The 10,000-nt window shown below is 46.5% G+C and overlaps 1 protein-coding gene across 1 annotated transcript in view; it reads right to left on the bottom strand.

Moving 5' to 3' along the window:
- Positions 1-10,000, bottom strand: part of cdh4 (cadherin 4, type 1, R-cadherin (retinal)) — an 84,565-nt gene that overhangs the window by 5,652 nt on the left and 68,913 nt on the right. The window contains exons 9-10 of the mRNA XM_076268279.1: positions 2,606-2,748; positions 193-429 (exon numbers count right to left, since the gene is read on the bottom strand). Coding sequence (XP_076124394.1) covers positions 193-429; positions 2,606-2,748 — 380 coding nt within the window. The remainder of the gene's footprint in view (positions 1-192; positions 430-2,605; positions 2,749-10,000) is intronic.

Here is a 10,000-nt window from a genome sequence, read left to right as displayed (position 1 = left end):
GGAGTGTGGATGTAAAAGGATATCACCACTCGTGATGACTCATAGAATGCCTCTCATCCAATCAAAAATTAATAAATAGCTCGACCGGACCTAACTAGTAATTAGTATATTTGGATCAAGTAACTTGATCGACCATTCATTCTTTCATTCATTCAGTCATTCTTTCATTCATTCATTCATTCATTCATATACCATTGAACTGTGCGATGGTCCAGTTGCGGCGCACAGAAGGAGGATAGGGGGGCAGCTCGAAGTTGAAGGGTCCGGCGCTCTGGTCAGCGTCGGGGTCCGAGGCTGTCAGGTTGACCCGGGAGCCGTAGCGCGAGCGCTCGCACACCTGTGCTTCCCTGGGCTGCAGCGTGGGGGCGTTGTCGTTCACGTCGGTCAGGTAGATCTGCAGCGTGCCTGTGCCCGTGGCCGAGGGCCTGCCTGTAGAGAGGAAACGAGATGGAGAGATGAAGAAAGAGAAATGGACAAATAAGGTGTGAAGGAAACAGAGATAGAAAGATAGATAGGGACGGAGAGGGAGAAATGTGGGGAGAGAGAGAAACAGAGAGAAGTAGCGAGTGAAAGAAAAATAGATACAGTGAGAGAGAGAGAGAGAGAGAGAGAGATGGAGACAAAGCGATGAAGATGGAGAAAAGAAAGAGGAAATAAGGAGAGAGAGGAGAGATTTATCACCGCACGGTCCAGGGCCATTCATTTTGCCTGAAACAGCAGCGGCGGAGGAGTGAGACAGCGAGAGACCAGGCAAACAAACAAACAAACGAGGACAGAAACAAAGTAGCGGGCACAGCCCACGGCCCACACGCCAGCGAAAAGGAATCACGCACGCAGGGTGCCGGCCGGCTGCCTCTCGGACACCCGCACTGCTCCCTAACTCTGCTATGAAACCTTGTCACTGTGAGGCTCATAACGATGGCAACAGCATATACATATTTCATCCACCCCCATTTGTTTCTCTTCCTCGCCTCGGCAGAAGTCTCAGTGGAGTCGCTGCTGAAATGCCTTTGGTGGAAAAAAAATCTCACACACACACACACACACACACACACACACACACACACAAACACACACAAACACACACACACCAAAAAGCACATCTGCTTGGCACTGTTGATAATTTTGTGGGAAATGCATGGCCGCACAGCTGCCTGGCCTACTTGGGGTTTTATCACACACACACACACACACACATACACACACTCTCACACACACACACAGGCTACACATACTGTACACACACACAGGCTACACATACACACACACACACACACCTCCAGACAGATACGAATGGTTGAGCATGATCACATTTTGCGTCCACACACTCCCCCCCAAAACCTTGTCTGGTAAAACCCTCCTGAGACGGGTTCTGTGAAACACACAAGCTTTTGTTGTTCACTGCACAAACAAACAAACAAACAAACTAACAAACAAAGTTCTGAAATCAGCTTCAGCCCTTCCCACATGGAGAGCAGAAAAAAAGGGATCAACTTCAGCATTTTGATTGGTTTGGATCTTTACTACGGTAACTACACGGCCTAGCAGAGCAAATAAAGGGGAAAAATCAATTGTAGTGAAAAAATAAATAAAGACCAGGTGTTTACTGAAATGTTTGGATCCATAAACCAACAACCATATTGTTTAGATGTACACTGTGGGCTTACAACCAACCATATCTCCTTCTTTTCTCTCTCTCCCTGTTTCAAACACTGCTTTTGGTCCCAGAGGTCGAAAGTGGAGTATGACTTATGTGACCCTCTAAATACTCCTGTGGCCAAACGCTTGTGTTTCTAATATAACAGCACAGTTTCTTTTTTCAAGAGGTTTCCCCCGAGGGCAGAGTACTTGTGGAAATATCTGGAACACCCACGGATTGAAGGGAAACCTGTCACTCAGAAAGTTGAGTTAAGCTCATTATTCCAAAAGTGGAGGCTCTTAAATGCAGTTACACTCCTCTTCACTTCTTCTCCTACCGCTCTTTCAAGGTTCCGGTAGTAGAAAGACACTGCGAGGTTCCATTAGCTGTTATTATCCAGCATATTTCTTGGCAGTATAGTGAGTCATTTGGGTGTAATATCCGATGTTGGGTCTTGCTGTTCGAGAAATGAGATGAATAAGAGGCTGATAAATTCATGTTGAAGAAGGAAGCTCAGATGCCGTTTCACCCACACACTGAGCTCGGCAGTACCTGACTGCAGAACGGTACCGGGCCAAGACAGGCCCAAGTCTGGCTGACGCTTGCCAGGACTGCACTTGATCCGAACCAGATTTGTTCTGGAGTAGGGAGCTACAGTACCTAATGAAACAGCTAATTGCAGTCATTAACTCTCCCTGGGCAAAATTCACATGCACCTACAACTGCAAAAAATAGCTAGCAAACAAACAAACAATCAAACGCAACTGCATGACAAACACTTTTGCTAAATCCTTACTCTTGAAAAAAATTTAAATAGTGAGTTGTTCTGAAAGAGAGAACTCTTTCTCTCTCTTCAAAAATCTGATTGCTGTGTGAATCCTGGTTCATAGCGAACACACCAACACATTGTGGTGTACACATGTATTGGAATTAAATCACATATGACATGTGGAAAAGGACACTCACCATCATCAGCTGCGAGGAAGGTGGCCTCGTAGATGTTATTCTTCACGTAAGGGGACTCTCTGTCCAGGGTAGCCAGCGTGGTGATCTCCCCATTTGACGTGTTGATCCGTAGCCAGTTGGCTGGGTCGGACAGCTTGGAGTACCTGAGAACAAACACAGGTGTGTCATTCAGGCTGAACAGGCCGTGGGTGTGTTTTGGTCCGCCCATGATTCAAGACACCCAAGAGCTATTTTTCTCGTTTTGAGTCTACCTCCAGGAAACCAGAACCCAAACAAACAAACAAACAAACAAACAATTGAGTCAGTATGCAAATTGTACCCAAGTTATTATGTCTGGCCATAAAGATATAAAATGTTTCCAAAATTATCCACTTCCAACCACATATTACAGACATAACGCGTTAATGGTCAATTTAAGTACCTTACACTGCTTGAAAGACAATGCTTTGTTTTTATGATTAGGACGACACTTAATGGATCCTAAGAGGCTCCCTCTTGCACTGAAATTGCTCTGAATATCACAAAAAAAAACACAGTGCAGAGATGACAGTGCAGAGGAAAGGCCATGAAAGAACGCAGCGGTGAGAAGAGACACATTAGTGTTTTCACACACATTTAAAGACAGATTCTGTCATTCTGATGATATATGGGAGACACAGAGAGCTCACAGGGGCTGGGTCTGCGTCACTGGCTGTTTTGAGTTAGAAGTGTCGCTTTGTGGGATCATTCATTTTCCTCCCCTCCCATCCATCAGTGCTTTGCATGGGGGTCAGAGTCTCTCAGGGCTGAACTGAGTGTCTGTTTGATCGGTGCTGAGATGCTGCTGTTTTGTCCTCATCGGAGCACTGCGGGTTACTGTTGTGTCTTATGCAACGAGGAAACGCCTTTCTGAACTTACTCAGTGAGTGGTATCTGCTGTGGGCATAGTCGTTCACACACAGCCACTAGCAGTGTGTGTGTGTGTGTGTGTGTGTGTGTGTGTGTGTGTGTGTGCATATGTGTGTGTGTGTGTGTGTGTGAGTGACTGTAATTCCATTTGCTGTTCTTTTTCTCTTCCAGCACTCTCTCCCGCAGTCCCTTATAACAAATGGGAATCACAGCCCCCATTCACGCAGCTGTGTCCGTTTCTCGCCGTGTCGCTGTTTGTCGTTAATGGCGGCGTCACGCTGTGGAAGGTTCTGCCTCATTAAGTAGTGATAAACTCCGTGCTATAAGAGGGCTAGCGGGAGAGCGAACGAGCTGCCTGCTCCCGCCGCCACACGCGGACCCAAAAAAAAAAAGAAAGGCCAACTAGAAAGAAGACAGGGGAAAAAAAAACACGGACAGTCATTTTGAAACCATGACTCCTTTTTGCACACACTGGCCATGGGAAACGGTAGTGAACAGAGTGCTGCTATTAAAATTGGACTCGTTAAAAGAGCTTTGCTGCCTTGGTAAGCTAATGAAAATGAATGCACAGGAAAAGTGGATAGTGTACAGGACTGGACTTAGCCCTGCTCTGGCCCGCTTGCTGATTCACCTGCTACCAGGGGGGATGAAACTGTTATAATAAAGTAAGGCTATTGTGGGCCTATTGTTAAATTAGCCATCCTGGACTTTGGACCCACAATGGCTGCCTTGCACTACTCCACTTGCACTACTCCACTTGTACACTTGCACACTTTGCAACTTGTTGTTGTTGTCTTGTTGTCCTGAAAACACTTCTGCTGCTCTTACATAACTTGCACCACTATGCCACTTGCATACTTAGGTCAAACAGAACTACCTCAGCCATTTATTGGCCTGACTTTTGCACTATTATATTGACTGTCTACTGTATGCACAATTTCAACCCACATTTTGCTGCTCTCATTTCTTCATTGTACGTGCCTTCTTATTTACTTTTTATATTGTTTACTTGAATGTTTATGTTTGTCTGTGGACCTAATTGGTAAAATATGTCTTGTCTCCACCGTGGGATAGTGGGAAACGTAATTTCGATCTCTTTGTATGTCTTGACGTGAAGAAATTGACAATAAAGCAGACTTTGACTTTGACTTATAGAGTAGGCCTTTGGAGGCGACACGAGACGTTTCCCACCTGCAGAGACTGTATTTATTGACACAGATTAATCATGGTCGCACATAAGACTTTGTCATGTGAATAAATATTTGATGTAGGCTGTAGGCTAGCTGAACTGGCAAAGAACTGATTCCCCTAAGATAGTTAAATACAGATAGCTCTGCAACTGTTCTCATTTTCCTGTAACAGGAGTTCCTTCATGGGGGACATTTATTACAGTACATTTTCTCATTAAAGAGATCATTTTATCCAAAGCAACTGTACTATACATATATACTTTCATTTCCACTTCCATGAATATGTGAATATGCCCCCTGGGACTGAGACTCCTGACCTGGCCGAGTGAGGCTTTTACTTCTCACTCTGCCAGTGGAGCTGCACAAGCAACTATGCTAAAGAACAAAAATATGCTATCGGCATGGTCACACTAGGGAGTGAACTGGTGTGACCGTGTAGCGAAGGGAGAGAGCAGTATCAAACGCGGGTACTTAGGGCTGATTCAGACTGGCTGCGTGGCGTGAACGTGGCGTGTCTGTTGCGTGTCAGTTGCGTAGCGGCTGCGTGGTGTTTTCTGTCTTTGCACACCTGTCATGTTATGTATTGACAAATCTGTGTTTTACTGACACACACTGGCCGTTCCTGATACAGCAGGATAGCTAGTTTCTGTTAGAGAACTTGGAGACCTGAATGAAATTGAGTCTGCAAAGCTAGAGGGCTACCTACATGGGCTTACCTGGACACGGCACGAGGTGTGACACCCATTGTCAATAAACTCCCTCCCAAGAGAAATGGATGTCTCAAGGTTCCCAGTATAAGCTTCATCAGCAGGTGGCATTTCCTCCTTACTCATCTTTTGCTGACTTTGTGTGTCGCGAAGCCTATACGCGTAATGACTCTAGCTTTGCTCTGAGCCCTTCTGCGATCAATGCTGTGAAGCCAGAGAGCCCTGTAAAAGGTTATGGACAGTCTAAAAGCCTTGTTTCTGCCCACAAGACAGAGATCTCTCGCACACAAAGCCCAAACGTCACCAACTTCTCAAGCAGCAGGCCAGACAGACAGACACTATTCACCAAAAGCCCCACCCCCTCAAGCGCTGTAGAAGCTTTTGGGCTGAAAGCATCGAGTAACGCAAGACATTCTTAAAAGAGAATAATGTCTGTTTCAGATGCTGCTCTTCAAACAGACACCTAGCAAAGGACTGCAAAGCAGCTGTACAGTGCTCAGAATGTAATAGTGTTGCACATGTAACAGCCCTCCATCCAGGGCCGCCCTCATGGACATTTAATCCCCCCAATGCAGAGCATAGTGGGGAGGAGGAGGAGAGAACAACCTCCCTTGCCATTAACTCCAAATGCACTGATGTTTGTGGAGATCCACTACGTTCCTAGCCTAGAAATCTAAACGCACCCTAGCGGCGGCAAATTAATTTGCTCAGCCTGTACGTCTAGTATCAAACCATAGGGATTTCTATTGGCTGACGCCGTGGACGTCATCCAATCACAGCACTCTATTTTGTTAGAGAGTCTTAAGGCGTGCTTAACAGGATAACGACAGTCCTGCGACGGTGAACAACAAGGAAGGTGGCTATGGCGAACGAAGAACGGTTGTTTGAATCGGCGTTGGCGTCAACTTTGGAGGAGTTGGACTTGTGCTTTTCTTTGAAAGTTGAGCAACACAATGCACTTAAGTCATTCCTTTCGAAGAAGGATGTATTTGCCGTTTTGCCGACCGGATACGGATATGGTCGTAGCGCTGGCCTATTGCATGCCTAGGCAGTTTGAAAGACAATTCTCTGCCCACCCCTTGGATTAAGCGAGGTGAATGGTTCGATTCCAGACTATACATTTCAATGATATAGGATGGCCCGCCAGGCTACTACGTTCCCGGTCTTGCTCTAAAATCTGTCTCATTGAGGTCCATCATAAAGGCCAGCCAAATAAAGCTGTGAAAGCGTATGCAATACTCGATCAAAGCAACCGGTCGTTAGCCAGATCAGAATTCTTGGATTTCTTCTGCCTCAAAAGCACAGAGTCTTCGGGGGTGCTGTGGCGCAGCAGGCTACAGCGCCCGTACCATATACGGGTCCGAGTGCCCATGGGGACCCAGGTTCGAATCCGACCTGCGGTCATTTCCCGATCCCACCCCATCTCTCTCTCTCCCACTTGCTTCCTGTCACTCTCCACTGTCCTGTCCAAATAAAGGCAAAAAAAAAGCCCAAAAAAATACACTTAAAAAAAAAGTCTTCTTACACTCTTCGCACATGTACCAGAGTCACAGAGATGTCTGGAAGGAGAGCTACAGGCTTCAGCGCACAGTCATTGGATGGAACTTGCAGTGTGCCGCTTCCCACGCTCATTGAGTGCAATCACATGCCAGATGACAGGTCAGAGATACCGACTCCCGACGCAGCAAAACACCATTCGCACCTCAAGTCTATTGCTCACCTTATTCCCTCTCTTGATCCAGATGCGCAGATCCTCTTCTTACTTGGACATGACATCCTAAAGGTTCGCAAACTGAGAGAACAGCACAATGGGCCTAGAAGGTGTTTTAGCAACTGTCAACAGTCTATTTGATCCCCTTGGTCTCGTGGCCCCCATCACTATCCGAGGAAAACTCCTGCTCAGAGAGCTCACAAGCACAACTGTAGACTGGAATACTCCTCTCTCCACTGAAAAAGAGGCTGAATGGAATGACTGGAGAGACTCACTACAGGATCTCAAACAATTTGAAACTCCACAAGCATACACAGTAGCATCTCTCTCAAACGCAGTGAGAAAAGAGGTCCATGTTTTCGCTGACTCGTCCATACAGGCCATAGCAGCTGTAGCTTACCTAAAGGTCACAGATAGTGACGGCATGTGCCATGTGGGCTTCATCATGGGCAAGGCTAAATTAGCTCCTCAGTCAAACCACACTGTTCCCAGGCTTGAACTATGCGCTGCTGTCCTTGCGGTTGATGTTGCAGAGCTGATTGTTCAAGAGCTAGACTATAAACCAGACACCCTAAAATTCTACACAGACAGCAAAGTGGTCTTGGGGTATATCTGTAACAACACCAGACGGTTTTATGTGTATGTAAGCAATAGAGTGCAAAAAATCAGAAGGTTCACATTTCCTGAGCAAAGGCATTATGTTCCCATCTCGCTTAATCCAGCAGATGTGGCTACCAGATCAATTCCTGCGGCTTGTCTCACTAAAACCATTTGGCTCACTGGTCCATCATTCCTACAGCACCCTGAATCCTCACATGTCACAGATGGAGCGACCTTTGACCTCATTGACCCAATCTCTGATGTTGAGATACGCACTTTTATCACCTCATGTACAAAACTAAAAACGACTCTAGGCTCTCACCGCTTTGAGAGATTTTCTACTTGGAAGTCTCTTATTAGAGCCACAGCATCTCTCATCCACATGACACAGTCTTTTAAGCGGAAAGAGAATTGCAGGGGATGGCACCACTGTACACAGGCTTGACCTGCTGGTACAAGCAAAAGCTGCCATTGTTGGATGTGTTCAAAGAGAGGCCTATCAAACTGAATTCACATGGCTGGAGAAAGGGAAAGAAATGTCTAGAAACAGTCCACTCAGAAAACTGAATCCTGTTCTTGAACATGGTCTTTTGATGACTGGAGGACGACTTGAACACACCACACTTGAACACCACACACACCGCACAACAGAGAAACATCCACTCATCATCCCAGGCCGTAGCCATGTCGCTACTCTCCTTACAAAGCACTTTCACAAGAGGGTGAAACATCAGGGCCGTCTCTTCACTGAGGCCTCCATCCGCACAGAGGGCTTTTGGATAGTTGGAGCTAAGAGATGCATCAACAGCCCAGCACCAGAGCTGGAGCCAGAGTACCAAGCTCAGAGGAAAAAAAACAGCAGAGCAGAAAATGGCAGATCTTCCTTCTGACCGTGTCAGCACAGAGGCACCCTTTACAAACGTGCGCCTGGATGTGTTTGGACCCTGGGATGTGTCCACACGCCGCACACGTGGAGGCCACGACAACAGCAAAAGGTGGGCTGTAATCTTCACATGCTTAAGTGTACGAGCTGTGCACATTGAGCTGATAGTCAGTGGACAGTTCATCCTTGATTAACACTCTGCGCCACTTCATTGCCCTGCATGGCCCAGTGAAACGATTGTGGAACTAACTTTAAAGGGGCATGCAAAGAGCTAAAAATGCATATGGACAATACAAGTCAGCCGAGTGTGTCAAGATATCTCAGCAAGGAGGGATGCACATGGGAAAGGATGATCGGGATATCGAGACGGATCCTAGACTCCATGCTTTCACAAGTCACTCCCTCACATCTCACTCATGAGGTACTGTCTATCTTCATGGCCGAAGTGTGCGCCATCATTAATGCAAGGCCTCTGGCACCCATCTCTACCGATCCAGAATCTCCTTACCTCTTAACACCAGCGATGATCCTCACACAGAAAATGTCCATTCCTAATCCTCCTCCTGGATCCTTTGAGAGCATAGATCTTTACAGACAGCAATGGGAAAGAGTACAGCATCTTGCCAACATGTTCTGGAGAGCTGGAGACGAGAGTATCTTGCTACTCTTTAAACTCGTAGTAAATGGCAAGAAAGTAGGCCTAACATTAAAGAAGATGACCTGGCCTGTTAAAGAACAACCAAGTGAAGAGAAATGAGGCCCATAGCTCTCATCACTAAAGCCATCCCAGGGCTCCAGAGTGCGACCAATTTCGTCGCAAATGCGACCTAATTTTTCAAAAGTGCGACTCGCACCGGTGCGCCTTATTCGAGAGAGGAAAAAGTGTCCGCATTGAAACTCTACCTTTGGTTCAATAACAGACACATATTTGGCCAATATCGTGGTTTAAACAAATCACAGATAGTGAAGGGCGGGACCTCCCCTCTGATTGGCCGTGGCCCAGTGCCTGTGAGTAAATTTGAAAATGCGTGTGCTGCAGAGAGAGAGAGAGAGAGAGAGAGAGAGCGCGAGGGAGGTCAGAGACCCGTCATATAAACAGAGTGGATGTAGTTGCATTACAGTGTGGTCACATAGGCCGAGATAAATGTCCCCTCTCCCCACTGCCTTTCAGCGGCTGGCAGCAGCAAACCGATCAGACGAGCCCGAGATGATGATCAAGTTTATCGTTGCCTACGATAGGCCTAGTGAAACTTCCCTTCACCAAGTTCAGTCCGAAATAATTATTCACCAGAAAAATAGTTTGAACGTAGGCTAAACCCGACGTACAGGAATGCCACTTGCGCCAAATTTATTATTTAAAGAGTCATTGCAGATGAAAAGACGTCTTAAAATTGCGAACAATGCATACAACGACAG

Source organism: Alosa pseudoharengus, unplaced genomic scaffold (assembly GCF_046254945.1).
Source record: "Alosa pseudoharengus isolate Yale_2024_CS ecotype anadromous, Long Island Sound unplaced genomic scaffold, YU_APseudo_1.1 YU_APseudo_1.1_scf_5, whole genome shotgun sequence".
In the NCBI taxonomy this organism is placed as follows: Eukaryota; Metazoa; Chordata; class Actinopteri; order Clupeiformes; family Clupeidae; genus Alosa; species Alosa pseudoharengus.
The sequence above is the reverse complement of the archived record's forward strand: the minus strand, read 5'-3'. Positions and strand labels throughout refer to the sequence as shown.